General features: G+C 46.5%; 1 protein-coding gene across 2 annotated transcripts in view; it reads left to right on the top strand.

The window, feature by feature from the left end:
* Positions 1–21,586, top strand: part of LOC144822417 (multidrug and toxin extrusion protein 1-like) — a 762,229-nt gene that overhangs the window by 548,517 nt on the left and 192,126 nt on the right. For both annotated transcript variants that reach the window (XM_078679904.1, XM_078679903.1), the window contains exon 10: positions 20,038–20,105. In XM_078679904.1, the coding sequence (XP_078536030.1) occupies positions 20,038–20,105 (68 nt within the window). The remainder of the gene's footprint in view (positions 1–20,037; positions 20,106–21,586) is intronic.

The following is a 21,586-nucleotide window of genomic DNA, read 5'->3' as shown; positions in this document are numbered from 1 at the left end:
TTCTTATTTCCCTGTCATCGTACCTTGCTGAACAACGAACATTTAAAGCACAGCTTTCCAAACTTTTCATGTTGGTGACACACTTTTTAGACATTCATAATTTTGCAACACGGTAAGGCGAGCAAGCGTAGTGCAGAAGCCCAAACCACCTAAGAGAGGTTCGGGGGGGGTCCGCCCCCCCAGAACATTTTGAAAAAATAGTGGTCAAATGGTGCATTTTCAAGCAAATTTGAGAAAGCAGGGCTCTGCACATCCTTCGGCTCTCAGAGCCAAGGCAGTGCCCTCCCATGAATTCTCTGGCTTGGCCACCTCTACAATTACGGCCAGGTAGACTCAGGTAGAGGATAGCTGACGGATCACTGGTGCATGGTGACTGTTTCGTGAGCCCCCTCCTCTGTACAATGGTTATCTGCTCCCTGCAGATGGGAGTCTGGAATGGCAACTTGTGGCTCAGATGAGGACTAGATCGGTAACCAGTGGGGAAGTGTCCAGCAGCCAATGAGGAGTGACCTGCCTAGACCGGCCCTCTCCACTCAAACAGTGTGTAATCACAATGCTGCGACAGGCCAGAGGGTCTTCTAAACAGTAAGATGCAGATTTAAAATAAACTGCAAGCCAAACGTTCCCTCCCTACACAACCCTAAAATTGTATACAGGGAACCTAAGTAAGGCTGACAACCACTTTTTCTCCATTAAGCACTCAGTTTATCACCACTCAAAATTGTCTACCTTCTTTCAGCAGTTGTCTCTGCTTTATTATAATAATTTTTCTCTCACCAATCTTATCTCTTTTTCATCTATTTCTGTCAGTATCACAGCTTCCATATTGACGTCACCTTTCACTGGTACTCTCCTCTGTCTGACTCTTGGCTGTGTCTTTGTCACCCATGTGTGTCTCTATCCCCTAGTGCTCTCACCTGAAGTGTGGCTAATCACGAAAACACCAGCAGGTTGTTCAATGAGTAATTCTGGAGTAATTGAAAAAGTATAAGTTAAACAGATAATCTGCCCAGAAGTGCACATCCAGGTCCATCATACTTGAAATTCAGAGCGGTGCAGCGATCTATTCAGCTCTGAGGCTGGTAATGGCAATCACTATATACCGGAAAAGCATTTCCTGGAGTTTCTTCATAGCTTTGGTCTGATGTAATGTACACAGTGGCAGCAGCAACTGTAGTATCACCTTCTGGAGAGGACCTGACCCTAGGGACAGACCTGCATACTCTAGCACCTTAGAACAAAATTGGAGTCTCTGAACCCGCACAACATCCTGGGATTCTGGCCTAATCACGTAATCTTCTTGTGCCTAAAAACACGAATGTGAACGTGTCTAATATAACATGTTAAAGCAATTCAATACATTTGGATCGAGTTCACGCTATATAAAAGTGCAAAATTAGAGCAGCTCTGTACCTGTGGTCTCTCTGCACGGTGAAATATCTCAGCTTATGAAAAGAAGGTGCTTTGGTAACAGTAACCTCAGACTGACCCAGTTAATTAAAATTCACGTCCGTTTTTTCTTCAGGCAAGAAATTACACTTCGGGTGCGTAGAGACACTTAGAGCAGTGAAGGGCAGCAGGGATGATACGGGCAGTTGTAAAGGGAGAGAGGAGTAGGGGAAGGGGCAGGGCACGGGTGAAGGGCAGTACTGAAACTGCAAGAAAGCCCGGGAGGTGCTGGCGAGTCACGCGGAGACTGAAGGTCAAAGAAGGGCATGCAAATTGAGGGCAGAGCAGTTAAGACACCGCATCTCAGCGACACACCCACACATGGCAGGCGACACAGTACTGTGTCGCGACAGAGTTTGGAAAGCTCTGATTTAAAGACTAATCTTGCCTATTGTAATCTGGTGGCCTTCAATCGCTAAACGTTATTTGGTCTTGTGATAATCCTGCTTGAATCTATCTTTTATATAAAGTATACGTATTTTTGATACAACCATACGACTGGTGTCCGTTTGTGGTGGGTCAGTGGGTTTACTGTATGTGACCACACTACCTAGAGGGTGAGGAGGGGTTATTCGAAGGAGTAGTTCCCTTGCCCTGACGTGGAGCTGAGGGTCCCTGCTTGTCACAAGTGCATACCTGTGCCAACCAGAGACCTCCGGTTCCAACATTGGTACCAGCGGTGAGGATTTCGGATTTGCATTTATGATTTATGTACAGTAAATTACTGATCACCACATAGTGAGAGCAGACCAATAACGAGCCACAGATTACGTTCTTGCCGAGAGATCTCCAATCTCCAAAACCATGCCTGGTTCACTCCCCGTGAGAGCACCCTCTGTTATCTCTGGAATCAACGAAGTTGACTGGGAAGGGCTTGACAACTGGAAAATGGATCAATTGAAAGCCCTGTGCGAGAAGTTCCGAGTCGCCCGCTCCGGGTGCAAAACCAGAAACCAGCACATCAAGGCACTGAGAGCCTGGAAAGAGTCGAGAGAGCCAGAAAATCGGGTGGTGGTGGATCCACCAGATAGCCTTAGCGAAGGGCAGGGAGGTCTGTCGTCAGAAGAGCTGGTGGACAGGGCCGCAACCAGAGCGCATGAAGTGGAGATGGTCAGATTGAAAGGACAGATGTCAATGGAAGAGGCACCAGCTGGAGCATGAGATATGCCTTAAAGAATTGGAGCTGAAAGCAAAGAGCTTGGACGCAGCTCCTGGTGGCAGCACGCCAGCCCAGCTAGAGTCAAGGGTCTACGTACCGAAGGATGTGGTGCAGGAGTATTTTAAGGGGGATGACATAGGGCAGTGGTTCCGGGCCTATGAGGTAGCCATGTCCTCCCACCGGGTCCCTGAGAGAGATCGGGGAGCGGGGTTGTGGGTACAGTTCCTGACCGAGGGGCGGGATACCCTGCTTTATCTTCCTTCTGTAGAGTCCAACTCCTACCCGCACATGAAAGATGCCCTGATGAATCGATTTGGGTTAACTCCTGAAATGTACCGACAGCGGTTTAGGAAGTGTGTAAAGATTCAGGGGGGTACGTATGTGGAGTATGTGACCTTTTTCTGCAGAGCGCTGGATAGTTGGGTGAAGGGCAGTAAAGTAACTGATTTTCAAGGGCTGCTTGATTTAATAGCATGGGAGCACTTGTCGGATAATTGTTTTCCTGAGTTACGCCAACACCTGATCGATAGCAAGCTGTCCAACCCGAGGAAGCTTGCTGAGGAAGCGGACCGCTGGCTCAGCACCAGGGTTCACAAAGGTCCAGTGGGAGACTCAGCCAAAGGTGGGCAGGGTCCCCAGCAGAAGAGTGGGGGGGGACAGGGGAAAACAGAAAGGGTTCCACAAAGGCCCCCAAAGTAATCCCCAAGGGAACCAAGGGAAAGGTTCTCAGCCTCTTCCACCCCCGAAATCAACCGGGGCCCCGACAGGTAAACCTGTTCAAAGAGGGCCCATTACCTGTTTTAGGTGTGGCAACCTGGGTCACGTTGCCTCTGACCCTAAGTGTCGCTTGTTTGCAAACCCCGCACCCACTGGTGCTCCACCCCGGCAAGTAGCTAATGTTAATTTTGGGGAGGAAGTAGCCGTCCGAATGGGTGGGGATCCCGTTCAGATGACCCTAGTCTCGCTAGGAGACAGTGAGATGGTCCCCGAGAACTACCTACCCAATAACACTAAGAAATATGGGCAGGTAGTGACCATCAACGGTAAGAAGGCTGAGGCTCTTCGAGATACAGGAGCCAGTGTGATTGCAGTAAGGCAGCACCTGGTGTCTCAAGAGCAGGTAGTACCGCACGCCTACTGTAGGGTTGTCAATGCTGACAATTCTGAGAGCCAGTGTCCGATGGCTCAGGTTCCCTTTGAGTGGGGGGGGTCTCAGGTACTCTGCAAGTCGCTGTGAGGACCTCCATGCCTGTAGATTGTCTGCTATGGAACGATTTGGAGAACTCCCCTTGGGGAAAGGTGGAGAAAACAACTCATCTGCTGATGGTGGGTCTACCTGACTGGGCGTGCGTGACCACGCGGTCCATGGCAGCCAGTAGGGGTGTTGAAGAAGTCCTGGAGCCTGAGGGAGAGGCCCAGGAACCGGCCTGCGAGAGAAGGCGCAGGGGGCGGGGACAGCCGGCTCCCGAAGTTCCCACGGCCCAGGAGGAAGCAGACCTTGAGGGGGATGCCCTGGAGCCTACCGGGGAACAGATTGCCGAACTGGGAGACCTGCCGTAGCTGACCCATTGGCAGCAAGAAGGGGGTCCCTCCAGGGAGGAATTCTGCAAGGAGCAGAGAGAGTGCCCTTCTCTCGTGGGTATGCGGCAGCAGGCTGCAGACCAGGCCAATGGTGTTCAGTCCGGAAAACACTTGGTCTACTGGGAGAACGATCTCCTGTATTCAGAGCCTAAAGCTGCTGAACCTGGGTCAGCCCGTGCGCTGGTGGTACCCCAGAAGTTCAGAGCCTTCCTACTGGGTTTGGCTCACGATGTGCCGTTAGCAGGATATCTGGGGATGGACAAGACCTATGACAGGCTTGTCACCCACTTTTACTGGCCCCAGATGCACAGGAGCTCAGACGCTCACTGTAGGACTTGCCAAACTTGTCAGGCAAGTGGTAAGTGCGGAGGGAAGAACAAGGCTCCCCTCCAACCATTCCCCGTCGTCAGTACCCCATTCCAGCGAGTGGGAATTGACATTGTGGGGCCTCTGGACCCCAAGACAGCCATGGGCAACAGGTTCATCCTGGTCTTGGTGGACCATGCCACCCGGTACCCTGAAGCCATCCCTCTGAGGACAGTGACGGCCCCCGTGGTGGGACGAGCACTGATGGGAATTTTCTCACGAGTAGGATTCCCTCTAGAGGTGGTGTCTGACAGGGGCACCAATTTCATATCGAAATATATGAAGTCCCTTTGGCAAGAGTGTGGTGTAACGTACAAGTTCACCACCCCTTACCACCCCCAAGGAAACGGGTTGGTTGAGAGATTCAACCGAACCCTGAAAGGCATGATCATGGGCCTAGCAGAACCAATGAGGCGTAAGTGGGACGTCCTCTTGCCATGCCTACTGTTTGCGTACCGAGAGGTGCCACAGAAGTCGCTCGGGTTCAGTCCCTTCGAGCTTCTGTACGGTCACCCAGTCCGAGGACCTCTGAGTCTGGTTAGGGAAGGCTGGGAGCAATCACCCAGGAAACCTCCCCAGAATGTATACAGCTACATGCTGGCCTTCCGTAACCAGACCAGGCGATTCAGGCAACTTGCTGAGGCAAACCTGGAAGCCAGCCAGGAAGAGATGAAGCGGTGGTACGACCAGAATGCCACTCTGGTGGAGCTTCAACCTGGACAAAAGGTGTGGGTCTTGGCCCCGGTGGAGCCCTGTGCACTTCAGGATAAGTGGACGGGTCCATTCGAGGTTGTGGAGCGCAAGAGTCCTGTCACCTACCTGGTGAACTTGCAAACTCCCAGGAACCCTTTGAGGGTCCTACATGTTAACCGCCTTAAGCCCCACTTGGAGAGGTCCGAAGTGGGCATGCTGTTGGCAACCGATGATGGAATGGAGGAGGAGACCGAGCCTCTTCCGGACCTCTTGGTAGCCTCCGAGCGAGACGGGTCAGTGGATGGAGTTAACCTCTCACCCTCCCTGACCCCTGAGCAGCAGAGTGATTGCCGCCAGCTGCTGGGGCAATACTCTGACTTGTTCTCCCTGGTCCCGGGTGTCACAGATGGGTGCGTCCATGATGTGGACACTGGAGACAGTTTGCCGGTAAAGCACAAGGCTTACCGCGTGACTGACAGGGTACGAGCCTGCATCAAGGAGGAAGTCTCGAAGATGTTTGCTCTTGGGGTGATTGAGTCCTCCAGCAGTCCTTGGCCAGCCCAGTGGTCTTGGTCCTGAAGGCTGCGACGCCGGGAGCCAAGCCCGAACTACGGTTCTGCGTGGACTATCGAGGACTTAATTCGGTCACGAAGACTGACGCGCACCCCCTCCCCAGAGCTGATGAGCTCATCAATCGGTTGGGGGCTGCCCGGTACCTCAGTACGTTTGACCTAACGTCTGGGTACTGGCAGACCGCCTTAACTGACGGGGCCAAAGAGAGGTCAGCGTTTTCAACCCCAGATGGGCACTACCAATTCCGGGTCATGCCCTTCGAGATGAAAAACGCCCCTGCCACCTTCCAGAGGTTGGTCAACCGGGTGTTGGTTGGACTGGACGCGTTCAGTGCCGCCTACCTGGACGACATCGCAGTGTTCAGTGGTACGTGGGAAGAACACTTGCAAAACCTGTGGGAAGTGTTGGCGGCTCTGCGCAAGGCAGGCCTCACGATCAAGGCAAGCAAGTGTCAGATCGGGCAGGGTTCGGTGGTGTATTTGGGACACCAAGTTGAGAGCGGCCAGGTGGCGCCCCTTCAACCCAAAATTCAGACCATCCTGGCTTGGGAAGCCCCCAAGACCCAAACAGAGGTGAGGGCCTTCCTCGGGCTCACCGGGTATTACAGGAGGTTTGTCAAGGGATACGGCACCATCGTTGCCCCCTTGACCGAGCTGACTTCGAAGAAGCAGCCCCGGAAAGTGATCTGGACTGACGCCTGTCAGGTAGCATTCGACACCCTGAAGACGGCCATGTGCGTGGCGCCCGTGCGCCTGGCTCCTGATTTCTCCAAAGAGTTCTTAGTGCAGACAGACGCTTCAGAGCATGGGATTGGGGCTGTCCTTTCACAGACGACTGAGGAGGGCTGGGATCACCCTGTGGCCTTCATCAGTAGGAGGTTACTTCCACAGGAACAGAAGTGGAGTACGATTGAGCGAGAAGCTTTTGCTGTGGTCTGGGCCCTGAAGAAGCTAAGACCCTACTTGTTTGGGTCTCACTTCCGAGTTCAGACAGACCACAGGGCCCTCAGGTGGTTGATGAAAATGAGGGGTGAGAACCCGAAGCTGTTGAGGTGGTCCATTTCTCTACAGAGTATGGACTTCACGGTGGAACACCGCCCTGGCATAGACCACGCCAATGCTGACGGTCTGTCAAGGTTTTTCCGCCTTAGTGATGAGGAACTCCCTGGGCAAGGGTAGTTCTCCCCACATTTCAGCTGGAGGGGACACGTGTTAGACCTGGCACCTTGGCATGAGTCTCCCTTCCACTTTTTGCTGATGTGCCTCAGATGTTTTGCTGGTGTTCGATGCTCAGGGCACTGCGCCCCGTCCAATCCGTGCCGCAGTGCAAGTGCTCCCAATGTAAAGTGTATATGTAATTGATTTCCCCGATTGGCTTATTTGGTTTACTATCAGTCCCCAGTAACGTGCACGAGGAGTGCCGGGGCTTGTAGATACAAATGCTGCTAGTGGGCCTGCAGCGCTGGTTGCGCCACCCACAGAAGCGGCTTAGTAAGATATGTCTCGGGTCCGCCATTGCAGACCCCGGTCTCGCACTGTCACGCTGACTGCGCAAGTGCCCACACTTGCCAGTCCCTGAACCTTCCCTAACCCTCATATCAGTCACCCCTATGGTAGGCCTACGGGCAGGGTGCATTGAAGCGTAAGGGAGGACAAGCCTAGAGTGTGGCATGTCCTCGTAGTGAATTACTGCCCTTTTCGTTCTTCACTATGGAAGGGCTACCGGTTCTCTTAGGCCAAGATGAGCTGTCGGAACTATTACACGCTATAGTCCCGGCAGGCTCAGGGAACACGGTAGCACGTCGAGTTTAGTATGCCTGAACTCAGAATAATAAAATACTTCCTTTAGTAAGGTTTATTTTAATATCCTGTGTTCGCAAACGCTACTTTTAGAAAGTTAGCCTTTGCTCGCCTAACTATTTAGCCCTCCTCTGCCAGGATGTGTATCTGCTGTCTGGGTTTGTGTGAGTGACAGGGCTGGGAGATTCCTGGGGACAGTCTGGCCCCCCAAGGTGGTGAATAGGGTGCTTACTCCAGGATGGGTGGGCGGAGTAGTCCTTGGCTCTGAATAGGGTTGTGCTCCACCACCACAATGCTGGCTCCACCTCCTGCGGAGCGTCTAATGTCCCTGCCCTGGACCCTGAAAGAAGACGGCAGCTTCCTGTAAACAGAGTACTCCAAAACCGGGCTGAACTAGGCTCAGGCCCCCTGGCCTGCAAAGACAAAAGAATCGCAGTATAAATATAGGAGCTCCGCTCCTTACAAATCAGATCCAGTTTGACCACGACGAACCTCTGCCTGACTAGAAGGACCAAGAGAAGCTGAAGGGCAGAAACCAGTCTGAATCCTGTAAGACTGGCCTGCAGTGGTGCCTTGCTGAGAACGACGTGGCTGAAACGATCTCCAAGGGCTTGATCGAGAGCCTGCCCCCTGAACGGAACCCCAGGACCATTGGGTTCTATCTGCTTGTGCCCGTCTGCTGTTGGGCCTTAGTTCCTATTCTCTCGACGGAGTTTTGACTCGGGTGCCTTCGACCCCTCCCAGGTCGTGACAGTTCGGAGCCTGGTCGCCCCGCTGTAGAGAGCCCCGCTCATCCCTGAGTCGCTCTCCGCTTCAGTGCCGGGCTGCCCGCTCTCCTGTCAACTCGCCGCTAACGGAGCGCGTCGTGCACCTCTCATCTTCTCCCGCCGGAATCTGCACGGAGCACCTTCCATAGCCTCAGACGGTCCGTACGTTGTAACGTACCCAACTGTCTCGCTGTGCCCTCCTTCATACCAAGACCCGTGCCGCACCTCAAGAAAGGCCTCCCCGTACAGTGGTACCGGAAGCCTGGTGTTGCACATGTCTGCCATAGAACGTGACGCCCCTCACAGATCCACGAGTACGACCTGGCGTGCTAAGAAGTAGTACGCCCCGCAGGCCTGAACGGCGCCTCGCCCAGTGAGCTGCATCGACCCCGGATTGCCACAACCCTCCACAGTCCTGCTCTCCCGCCTCGCTCCTCGAGGGGGACTGAGCCGGAGAGATCCTCTGGAGAACCGTTGGCCTCGTCCTGAGTCCGCCCTCACCAGTAGCCGCGCCTGAAACTCCTCGAACTTCCACAAGCAAGGTACACCTGAACTCCGTCTCGAGTTCATATCGGATCCAGGGTCCGCAACGTTCTTATTTTCCTGTCATCGTACCTTGCTGAACAACGAACATTTAAAGACTAATCTTGCCTATTGTAATCTGGTGGCCTTCAATCGCTAAACGTTATTTGGTCTTGTGATAATCCTGCGATCTAATTTGGAAATGTCAGAAACCTACTTAGGACAGGGCCAGTCAGGCCAGGTATATGTACAACGACTGCATTCATTTAGCACCACTGCCAGTGAAAACATGCACCTTCTAACACTGCCTCTGCCACCCTACTTATGTTTCCAGCTACTAACACTTCCAGGCCAGCTGTAAACTCCTGTTTTTTAAAATCACCACTGTCAGCTAGGTGTAAACTCTTGTCTTCAGCTGGGATGAGGCCTCATGTCATCAAATACAGGCAACATCACCACAGTTGTAAATGACTGCCCTTTCAAACATCTACTACTTGCTTAGCTAGGGTGTGCTTCTGTGTTCTTACCATTTAGTAAAACAGTGCCTATTCTAGGCATAGGCCTGTGTCATCTGACATGGCCACTGTTAGCCTAGATGTATCTATGCGATCTAAAACATAACAGCTACAAATCTAGGAGTAATGCTTACCTCTAAACGGCCACTACTTGTCTTTAGAACTAAATCTAAACTCTAGACCTCTAAGATGTCAGCTAAATTGTAAAAACGTATTCTTTAAGATGTCCCACTCCTGTATAGTTTCAGCCAACACGAGAACAAACTAATTTTTTGTAATATGACTGCTTCAAACTTAGGTGTCAGTGAATGAAATTTCCTGATTCCCCTGCACTGGCTTCAGGCTGTGCAATGACAATGCAGGGTTGTTAGGACCTTTGAGTGAAGGCAGAGCACAGCTATTCAGTTGTAGGTGGGTCTCTGCTCAGTTCCACCCCTCCATCCTGCTAGCAGAATGCCCATTGAGGCACACCTGTTCCCTCTATTTTATGACTGTCTGGGAGGAATTCTCAAAGTGTAACTGTCAGCTACATTCAGTCATGTGAACCAAGACAGGCTGCAGGCACAAAAGACTAAGGGCAGGAGGTAAATACCAAATGTTTTCAGTCCCATTTTTCAAAATTGTAATAGAAAATCAGAAATTACAATGAAAGAGGGTTTATCATTACTATTTCATATGATATGACCACCTGCTCCCAATTAGCAATTTCAACCTATTGAATGTAATAAGGAATCCCCAATTATATCTTAGGGGAGAGGTAGGCCTCACAGTAGTAAAAAACGAATGTAGGAGTTCTTTGCCACCAGGACATGTAAAACCTAAACGTACATGTCCAGCCTTTTAATTACACAGCATCCTACCTATCTCACTACGTAGGGCTTTACTTGGCGATGCCTTATATGTAACAATAGGAGAGTTTAAGGCGTCAGAAGGGGGTTTAAATGTCAAGTGGACATAGCAGTGTAAAGCTGCACTCAGGTTGCAATAGCAGGCCTGGGACATGTTTTATAGTGCTACTTAAGTAAATGTCACAATGAGTGCTGCAGGTCCACTGGTAGCATTTAATTTAAAGGCCCTGGGTTTATGGTATGCAACTCTACAAGGGACTTATAAGTAAATAAAATATGCCACTTGGGTATCAACCAATTTAACCATGGTTGGGGAAAGAGTAAAAAGAATTTAGCACTGGTTAGCAGTTGCCAAGTGCACAGAGTCTTAAGGCCAACAAAAATAAATTCAGCAAAAAGTTGGAGGGTAAAGGCAAAAGGTTTGGGGGGATCCTGCAGAGAGGGTCTTCCAAGAATGTAAGCAGCCCTTTAAGAATATGTTTCAGGCCTGCCACTGCAGCCTGCAGATGCAATTTTAAACTTCCATTTCAACCTGGCAAAATAAGCCATTTACCAGCCCTAAAACTCCCTTTTTATTACATATAAGTCAAACATTGGGCAGGCGCAAACATGTCCTTGGGCAGGGTACATTGTAATTAAAAGTTGAACATGTACTTTTAGATTTGTCCTGGTAGTGAGAAACTCCTAAATTTGCTTTTCACTGATGTGAAGCCTACCTCTCCCATAGGATAACATTGGGTTACCTTTTGCTAACTGTTGATTGCGAGCAGGTAGAAATGGCAGGTTTGCTGTCTTAGTAATTGTAATTTAAAACCACCTTCAATGGTAAAGTTGGATTTTAAATCACTGTTCTCAAAAATGCAACTTTTAGAAAGTTGCCATTGTATTATTCTTACCATTTTGTGCCTCCAGCCTCTTCCAGGGTCATATGACAAGATATGGTTGGCAGTTGGGCTCTGTGTATTCCTCCCACACCTTATCATAATAGAGGGTCTAGTTGTTGGCAAGATGGACCTTCCTGGATTGATGGTGGGGCCGGAGCTGTGAACTACCAAACTTGTACTTTAAAGGCACTGACCCACCACACACGCAAAGACCTTAACACTCGCCTATTGTGCCAACAGACGGACTGGGACCAGGGAGGGAGGCAGAAAATTATAGACACTCCTAGAAGGGAAAAACTCCAGAAAATTCTGCCACGACATAGGAAGCCCCATGTAAAAAATGGGACTCGCTGACCCACTCTTCAGTATACTCCTGGACCTATGGATACTACAGAAGAAGGACTGCTCTCCTTCCTGAGGACCACACGGCTGTTCAAGCCCTGCCCTGCTGTCTGAGAAGGAAGACTGGACCTGCACCCGCATCTCAATCAGCAGTGGCTCAAAGGGTCAGCTGAATGACCACCTTTTCCAAGCTACATGGACATTACAAGCTCCAAAGGGCTCTGCACTGCGCAGTTGACCTGCTGCAACTGGAATGAGCCTTAATGACCTCTGCTGGAGTGAGTTCCTGATCCCAAGGAGGTACCTCCCAGGTCCTGCACCCTTTTTGTGGTATGAGTTGCCTCCTAGACAAAAAAGTGAAATCCTTAAGTTTTGGGCTCTTCACAACGGTAAAGCGCCCAGTCTTGCCAATCTCTTGCCATCCGCGCTGACTGTCAGTGTGCAAGCTCACTAGCAGCGACCGGCAATGCATGATTTATTTTTCACACTACAGCAACGACCATCCATGACACTCTACCTGCTCCTCACGGCCTCCTCCACCGCAAACGCAACTCTTGGTGATGGACTTTAGAAGGTAACTTTTGGAGCAGGAGTACTCTGGTCCCTGTATCCGGCCCATGCTCCATAAGGGTTGACACGTACTTTTTAATTTCACTTGGTCTCGCACAAACAGATAACATAGGTTGGTAAGTATGAGGGTGGGCTGCTGCATGGAAGGAGATGGATTTGTATTTTTATGTGGTAATTAAATTTGGGGTCTTCCCATCATTGCTATTCTCCACACTACTACCATTTTTGCTCTACTGAAGGTTTAGCCAGTAGGAGGGTTCGTTTTTTAAATATTTTATTTACAACTTGGGAGTACGTCCACATACTGCTCTGAGAATCAGTCAATGGTCTAAAATGAGGACATTATATTGGGTATTAAAGTTCTACATTCTTGGTGTAGTATTGCAGCAGCCTCCAATTTCATTCTATAAAATGATTGAACAAAATAAGAGTAATCTTGATTTACCAACTGTAAACTCCTGCTCTCTTTAACACTCACTGCCAGCTCGTGTGTGAGTACCTGTCTTCGAAGATGAACTATACTAAACTGAGTTTAAACACCTGTCTTGTTGCATGTCTCCTGACACTCTAGGCATAAAAACATGTCTACTCAATTTTTTTTTTACATAGATGTTTATTTTGGAGAGTTTATTTAAAGTATGACACACAAGCAATCTTGTTGAGATTAACAATATACATAAGAGCATAGAAAGCATAAAAAGAGGGCGGAATTAATACATTCTTTATAAAATAATAAAATAAAATGACCAAATAATTGATAGAATCAGCTTTGCACATTCCCAAGAGGTCTTCCAGTTTTTCAAAGACAAAACGTTTTCATTTGGACTCCTTTATCCCCCACAATCATCAAAGGAATTCCCATGGAGCTTTAAACTTGGTATAGGAACCGGACCGTAAAGCATATCTTCTTTCCAGTTCTCAAACTCTACACATTTTGTTCAGCCATTGCTGGAATATTGGGATATTTTCCCTTCACCAATTCTGTAGTATTAATGATCTGGCTACTAAGGCAGCAATAAATAAATATTTAGCCTGGAAAGAATTGGTTATATAGTGTTGAAGGAGTATCCTAGGATTGCGGTATGCTTATCAATGACTGCCCCCTCCCTAAATTGTGCTTGCAGTATTTCTCGATATCGTCCCAGAATTGTTTAGTCTTTGGACAATCTCTTACAATATGAGACCAGCTACCTCCACCTCCCATTATACATCGAAAGCATATATCTTGTATCTGGGGATATATACTATGTAAAAAGGCTGGAGTCCTGTATAATAGCCATTTGGTGTGGAATTGCATTCTTCTAAAATTGGCTCCTCTTAATAGTCTAGTGTTGAACTTGTTGATCCTATTCCAAGCACCCATTGATACCAGAAGGCCCTCTTTAGTTTGCCATTTTCCAGAACCCTTCAAACATTTTATTATTGGTATCTTCTCTAAGAATAGACATCCAACCGCTTATAGATCTACATGTAGTCAATTCAATTATCACCTTGGTGAGGTCCAGCTTTGTTGAGGGTAAAATGGCATCTATATCTTTCAGAAAATTTCTAATCTGAAGGAATGACCACTGGAGGATATCTTTGTAGCAGCTAAGACATCACCCAATCATGTTCCATTTTTTCCAAGCATCAAAATTGATCAAATTGACCACCGTGAAATATCCTTTCCTTTCCTATTTAGTTGAGATATTTAATTCAACCAAACACTGTTCCCCTACAAATATCTGATAAACGTGTAGATCCATTTATCAGAGGTATATTATAAGGCTTAAACATTTGTGTTTGTCTTCTAACATGAACGCTGCCCACCTACTTGTAAAAGCATGTCTACTAACATGACCATTGCCAATCTGTCTTCTAATCTTGACACAAGCAACCTAAAAGTAGATTTCAAGCTTTTAAGATGAACACTGAAAACAGCGATGTAAACACCTGTAACCAAGGGGCATATTTATTAAAAGTTCACGCAATGCATGGCAGCAAGGAAAGTTGCTGCTCCGTGATCCATGAACAGGAAAGAGCTGAAGAGTGCTCTATCTTGTTCCTGGTACACCTCAGTATGGTGAGCACACAATTCTGGTGCAAAATCCAGGTTTACAAGTCTTCTGGGTTTGGGTCAAAATACATGAGTGAAAACATGAGAATGCCCATGCCCAATTTATGTAACACCTACTCAACATAAAGTAACACAAGACAGCAGTATGGGCAAGATGTACGACCTGCCAATTAGCGAGTCGTAAATTGTGTCGCATTTGTGACTCACAATTTGCGACTCGCTAATTGGAATGCACAACAGTGTATCAGACACTGTATGCGATTCCTAATGGATTCGCAAATTGCATGCCTCATTAATATTAATGAGGCAGGCGTAATTTGCGACCCCTTCGGGAATGGCTAGCGTTCACAGGGATGGTGGCCTGCTGGGGTCAGCAGACCACCATGTCTGTGACTACTTTTTTAATAAAGTAGTTTTTTTTTTCAAATGCAGCCTGTTCTCCTTAAAGGAAAACGGGATGCATTTGAAAAAGAAAAATGGAACTTTTCAGTTTCATTTTTTTAAGGACAGGCGGTGGTCTCTGGGACACTGCCTGCTCTTAAAAAATATTTTCCTACATACTCACAAAGGGGAAGGGGTCCCTTTCCCCTTTACCAGTAGTTTACCACCTACCTGAAGTAGGTGGTAAACTGCGAGTGTTTTGTGGCTGCAAATGTGGCTCAAAACATTAGTACATAGCATGTGGACTCGCTATTAGGAAGGGACACCCCTTCAAAACAGCGAGAGTCGCAAATGCTATTTTGCGAGTGAGTGACTCGTAAAATAGCATTTGTACATGCTATTACCCTTTTTTCCGGCCTCAAATAGGAGGATCTCCCGGTTGCGGCCACAAAAAAGGGTCGTACATCTGGCCCCTTATGCTGTGTTGCAATACTTTGTATTTACTAAAGCATGTAATGGGGCTTTGCACGACTTAGTAAATACTAAAAATCATTTTGAATTGTGGCTGCACCACAAATGGGACAAACCCCAATGCAAAATCATGCTGTCTGAGAAGGAAGACTGGACCTGCACCCGCATCTCAATCAGCAGTGGCTCAAAGGGTCAGCTGAATGACCACCTTTTCCAAGCTACATGGACATTACAAGCTCCAAAGGGCTCTGCACTGCGCAGTTGACCTGCTGCAACTGGAATGAGCCTTAATGACCTCTGCTGGAGTGAGTTCCTGATCCCAAGGAGGTACCTCCCAGGTCCTGCACCCTTTTTGTGGTATGAGTTGCCTCCTAGACAAAAAAGTGAAATCCTTAAGTTTTGGGCTCTTCACAACGGTAAAGCGCCCAGTCTTGCCAATCTCTTGCCATCCGCGCTGACTGTCAGTGTGCAAGCTCACTAGCAGCGACCGGCAATGCATGATTTATTTTTCACACTACAGCAACGACCATCCATGACACTCTACCTGCTCCTCACGGCCTCCTCCACCGCAAACGCAACTCTTGGTGATGGACTTTAGAAGGTAACTTTTGGAGCAGGAGTACTCTGGTCCCTGTATCCGGCCCATGCTCCATAAGGGTTGACACGTACTTTTTAATTTCACTTGGTCTCGCACAAACAGATAACATAGGTTGGTAAGTATGAGGGTGGGCTGCTGCATGGAAGGAGATGGATTTGTATTTTTATGTGGTAATTAAATTTGGGGTCTTACCATCATTGCTATTCTCCACACTACTACCATTTTTGCTCTACTGAAGGTTTAGCCAGTAGGAGGGTTCGTTTTTTAAATATTTTATTTACAACTTGGGAGTACGTCCACATACTGCTCTGAGAATCAGTCAATGGTCTAAAATGAGGACATTATATTGGGTATTAAAGTTCTACATTCTTGGTGTAGTATTGCAGCAGCCTCCAATTTCATTCTATAAAATGATTGAACAAAATAAGAGTAATCTTGATTTACCAACTGTAAACTCCTGCTCTCTTTAACACTCACTGCCAGCTCGTGTGTGAGTACCTGTCTTCGAAGATGAACTATACTAAACTGAGTTTAAACACCTGTCTTGTTGCATGTCTCCTGACACTCTAGGCATAAAAACATGTCTACTCAATTTTTTTTTTACATAGATGTTTATTTTGGAGAGTTTATTTAAAGTATGACACACAAGCAATCTTGTTGAGATTAACAATATACATAAGAGCATAGAAAGCATAAAAAGAGGGCGGAATTAATACATTCTTTATAAAATAATAAAATAAAATGACCAAATAATTGATAGAATCAGCTTTGCACATTCCCAAGAGGTCTTCCAGTTTTTCAAAGACAAAACGTTTTCATTTGGACTCCTTTATCCCCCACAATCATCAAAGGAATTCCCATGGAGCTTTAAACTTGGTATAGGAACCGGACCTTAAAGCATATCTTCTTTCCAGTTCTCAAACTCTACACATTTTGTTCAGCCATTGCTGGAATATTGGGATATTTTCCCTTCACCAATTCTGTAGTATTAATGATCTGGCTACTAAGGCAGCAATAAATAAATATTTAGCCTGGAAAGAATTGGTTATATAGTGTTGAAGGAGTATCCTAGGATTGCGGTATGCTTATCAATGACTGCCCCCTCCCTAAATTGTGCTTGCAGTATTTCTCGATATCGTCCCAGAATTGTTTAGTCTTTGGACAATCTCTTACAATATGAGACCAGCTACCTCCACCTCCCATTATACATCGAAAGCATATATCTTGTATCTGGGGATATATACTATGTAAAAAGGCTGGAGTCCTGTATAATAGCCATTTGGTGTGGAATTGCATTCTTCTAAAATTGGCTCCTCTTAATAGTCTAGTGTTGAACTTGTTGATCCTATTCCAAGCACCCATTGATACCAGAAGGCCCTCTTTAGTTTGCCATTTTCCAGAACCCTTCAAACATTTTATTATTGGTATCTTCTCTAAGAATAGACATCCAACCGCTTATAGATCTACATGTAGTCAATTCAATTATCACCTTGGTGAGGTCCAGCTTTGTTGAGGGTAAAATGGCATCTATATCTTTCAGAAAATTTCTAATCTGAAGGAATGACCACTGGAGGATATCTTTGTAGCTGCTAAGACATCACCCAATCATGTTCCATTTTTTCCAAGCATCAAAATTGATCAAATTGACCACCGTGAAATATCCTTTCCTTTCCTATTTAGTTGAGATATTTAATTCAACCAAACACTGTTCCCCTACAAATATCTGATAAACGTGTAGATCCATTTATCAGAGGTATATTATAAGGCTTAAACATTTGTGTTTGTCTTCTAACATGAACGCTGCCCACCTACTTGTAAAAGCATGTCTACTAACATGACCATTGCCAATCTGTCTTCTAATCTTGACACAAGCAACCTAAAAGTAGATTTCAAGCTTTTAAGATGAACACTGAAAACAGCGATGTAAACACCTGTAACCAAGGGGCATATTTATTAAAAGTTCACGCAATGCATGGCAGCAAGGAAAGTTGCTGCTCCGTGATCCATGAACAGGAAAGAGCTGAAGAGTGCTCTATCTTGTTCCTGGTACACCTCAGTATGGTGAGCACACAATTTTGGTGCAAAATCCAGGTTTACAAGTCTTCTGGGTTTGGGTCAAAATACATGGGTGAAAACATGAGAATGCCCATGCCCAATTTATGTAACACCTACTCAACATAAAGTAACACAAGACAGCAGTATGGGCAAGATGTACGACCTGCCAATTAGCGAGTCGTAAATTGTGTCGCATTTGTGACTCACAATTTGCGACTCGCTAATTGGAATGCACAACAGTGTCTCAGATACTGTATGCGATTCCTAATGGATTCGCAAATTGCATGCCTCATTAATATTAATGAGGCAGGCGTAATTTGCGACCCCTTTGGGAATGGCTAGCGTTCACAGGGATGGTGGCCTGCTGGGGTCAGCAGACCACCATGTCTGTGACTACTTTTTTAATAAAGTAGTTTTTTTTTCAAATGCAGCCTGTTCTCCTTAAAGGAAAACGGGATGCATTTGAAAAAGAAAAATTGAACTTTTCAGTTTCATTTTTTTAAGGACAGGCGGTGGTCTCTGGGACACTGCCTGCTCTTAAAAAATATTTTCCTACATACTCACAAAGGGGAAGGGGTCCCTTGGGGTCCCTTTCCCCTTTACCAGTAGTTTACCACCTACTTGAAGTAGGTGGTAAACTGCGAGTGTTTTGTGGCTGCAAATGTGGCTCAAAACATTAGTACATAGCATGTGGACTCGCTATTAGGAAGGGACACCCCTTCAAAACAGCGAGAGTCGCAAATGCTATTTTGCGAGTGAGTGACTCGTAAAATAGCATTTGTACATGCTATTACCCTTTTTTCCGGCCTCAAATAGGAGGATCTCCCGGTTGCGGCCACAAAAAAGGGTCGTACATCTGGCCCCTTATGCTGTGTTGCAATACTTTGTATTTACTAAAGCATGTAATGGGGCTTTGCACGACTTAGTAAATACTAAAAATCATTTTGAATTGTGGCTGCACCACAAATGGGACAACCCCCAATGCAAAATCATAGTAAATCTGAGCCAATGTCTTTTCCAGCCTAGATGCAAACACTTGGGGGCATATTTGAAAGCCCCTGGTGCCACAGGAACGTCACTTTTGTTGATGCTCCGGTGGCGTTGTGTGCTGGCCCATATTAACAAGGCAGAGCAAAGCTACTTTGCATTGCTTTACACGTCCTTGTAAATATGGCACTCTTTCACGAAGTACTTTGCATCAAAAGGCGTGTCAGGGGTGTTGCTGGGAGTGTTCCCATGCAAAACCTATGACTTTTTGACACTGCTCCGTATTCGTAAATCTGCGTCAGCGCCAAAAACTTACACCTTTCCAGGGGAGGCGTTAAACTGGCGCCACAAGGAGAAAAAATGTCTCTTCTGTTTTTGATCTTTTTATGTGTGAGGCATTCTGCAGCACACACAGAAGTAGCAAAACACCATTAATGATTCTTTTTGGTGTCACTTCCTGTACAAACACAATAATTCCTGCAATGCTGGCACCCATGATGTAATAGTGCCTGCATTGGTGCACGGCTGCTGTTTGTGCTCCGGTGTAGAGGCGAGCACAGGTGTGTGCTGTATTCTTGTCAATACGGAGCATCGATGCATTTTTCAAATGGAGCAGCTAAGCGCAGCAAAATTGCTTGTGGCGTCGCACTGCACCATTTAATTGTAAATAAGCCCCTTATTGTCTATTATGATAAATGCCAGCCCTTATGTAGACATCTGCCCTTTAACACAGCAAATAACCTGCAAGATGATTTTCATTCGCCTTAAAATGTACAAATTCCTGTGCTCTAACCATGCCATGGGCTATAGAGCGACATAACATTGCAGTTGATTCACAAAATAAATAATTTGTGAATACAGTAGTTGGAAAGAGTACTCTTTTTTTGTTCATGTAAATACCTTAGTGAATAAATCCCAAATCATTCAAATCTCTATCATTAAAAGGGCAGTGGGCACAGTCCTTTCCGTTTGTACTAGTTGTATATAACCATGAACTGAATATTCCTATTTTATTCCCTTTGTAGAAGTTCTGGGTCAATTCACAAAGATGTCAGAGTGCATAAAATAGTACCAACTGCGTTTTTGTTATACATACTCTTACCTGTGTTTGTGAATCTGCACTCATGTTTTCTTTATTCACAACTGTGTCTGAGAAACTATTGTGGGGACCACATAGACATTGCCTGTTTCACAAAACTGTTAAATTGAAAATACAAAAGTTAATAGCTATGTTCGCAAGTATACATTTGAGATAGAGCCTGGAGTTTGGAGTAATTCCATCCGTTTGTGAATGATTTGGCTACACTTCAGCATCAGAGAATGTTTTAGGCTATTACAAAAGCATGTTTATGGAAACTTCAGTCTGTTTGGCTTATGTGTCTCAAATGTACTGTTCTTCTGAATCAGCTTTTATTTTTCAGGTCTAATCAGTGTGACCGAGCTCGGTGCACAGGCTGTCCTGTACCAGGTCGTGATTTTCCTTTACATGGTAAGACATCTCCTTTTACGCATTAGCAGTAAATATCACCATACTATATAGAGCCAGGATTCCATGTGCAACCTGGGTAATATCTTGATCTATAGGTTTCCAATGGATTTTTATAAAAGACTTGGAGAATTTCAGTGGGGGTAGCAAACTTTTTGCATGAAAGCATCAGCTCTCCAAGTGCAGTGTTGTATATTCACTATATTGTAGTGTTTACACTCACAATCAACAGTATTTGGCATCCAGTACTAGCAGAACTAGGTCTGGACATCCCTGGACATGATGTCATGGTATTTGTCATTTATCAGCAGATAGCCTAGCAAATGCAGTACTAATCACCTCAGCCATGTTGTGATAAAATACTCAGGGGCAGATTTAAAAGCCCCTTGCGCCTCTTTTACGCCGCTGTTGCGTCACTTTTGTGAAGCAGCAGCGGCGCAAAAGAGGTGCCATGGGGCGGGGTATTTACAACGTGACACATCTGGGAGATGCGTCACGTTGCAAAGCCCTGCGCCAGAAGTAGGTGTTCCGGTGCGGGGGGGCGACCCGGCGCAGGAACGCCTCCTAAAAGTGGCTAAGTGAAATCTACAAGATTTCACTCAGTCACTTTTAAGCCCATGCTGCTTCAAAACCCTTCTCCTGCTTGAAGCAGGCGTAAGGATTGACGCAGCATTGCACAGATAGATCAGCCGGAGCCTTGCTCGAGCTGCGGCACGCTTGCGACGCAACTCCAGCAATGCGACGCCTTTATGGCACAGATGCGTCACACATGTGTCTGTTTTTGCCCCATGGTGTGCCGCATTGTAAATGCGGCGCATCCATGGTGATGGAGCCCTGACGCACAATAACTGGCACATCCCTGATGATATGCAGGGATACACCAGTTATTGTAAATCTGCCCCTCATTATATTATCTCACTAGTGCCATGGCATATTGCACACCATATGCATAATGAGCAACATGACTAAGAATAAGGTATGATCTCTTTGTTTGTGTACATTCTGTGCTCTTGTGAGAAAGTCATACATTTCTGCAGTGATCACCCCCATTTTTTGACTGATACTTGTCGTAACTGACTCTCATTGTGCACTGGGTGCTATCAACTAGACCCAGAGCCTGTGCTGTTTGCTCTGTGTAAAAAGTATAAGGTAACTAGGTGGAATTACAATTGGTATGGCAACCTAACTGTAAGCCCCTAATATATGGCAGGGCATTTAGGTTTAAAGGCCCACCAGATTTACTGCTTTTAAGTATGCACTTTTGTGTTGCCTGCTGTCATATTAAAGGCAGCGGTGCTTTTTAAAAGTAATTTATATGCAAATTAAAGGTACTTTAAAAGTCTTAAACTACCTTATTTTTACATATAAGTCAAACCTAAGGTCTCTTGTAGGTGCCTTGTAACTATAAACAGGACATTACAAAATAAGTTTTACGTGCCTTGACGAGGGAAAAACTTCGGATTTTGTTTTTCGGCATTGTAGCC

Source organism: Lissotriton helveticus, chromosome 3_1 (genome assembly GCF_964261635.1).
Source record: "Lissotriton helveticus chromosome 3_1, aLisHel1.1, whole genome shotgun sequence".
In the NCBI taxonomy this organism is placed as follows: Eukaryota; Metazoa; Chordata; class Amphibia; order Caudata; family Salamandridae; genus Lissotriton; species Lissotriton helveticus.
This window is presented reverse-complemented; position numbering and strand designations above follow the sequence as displayed.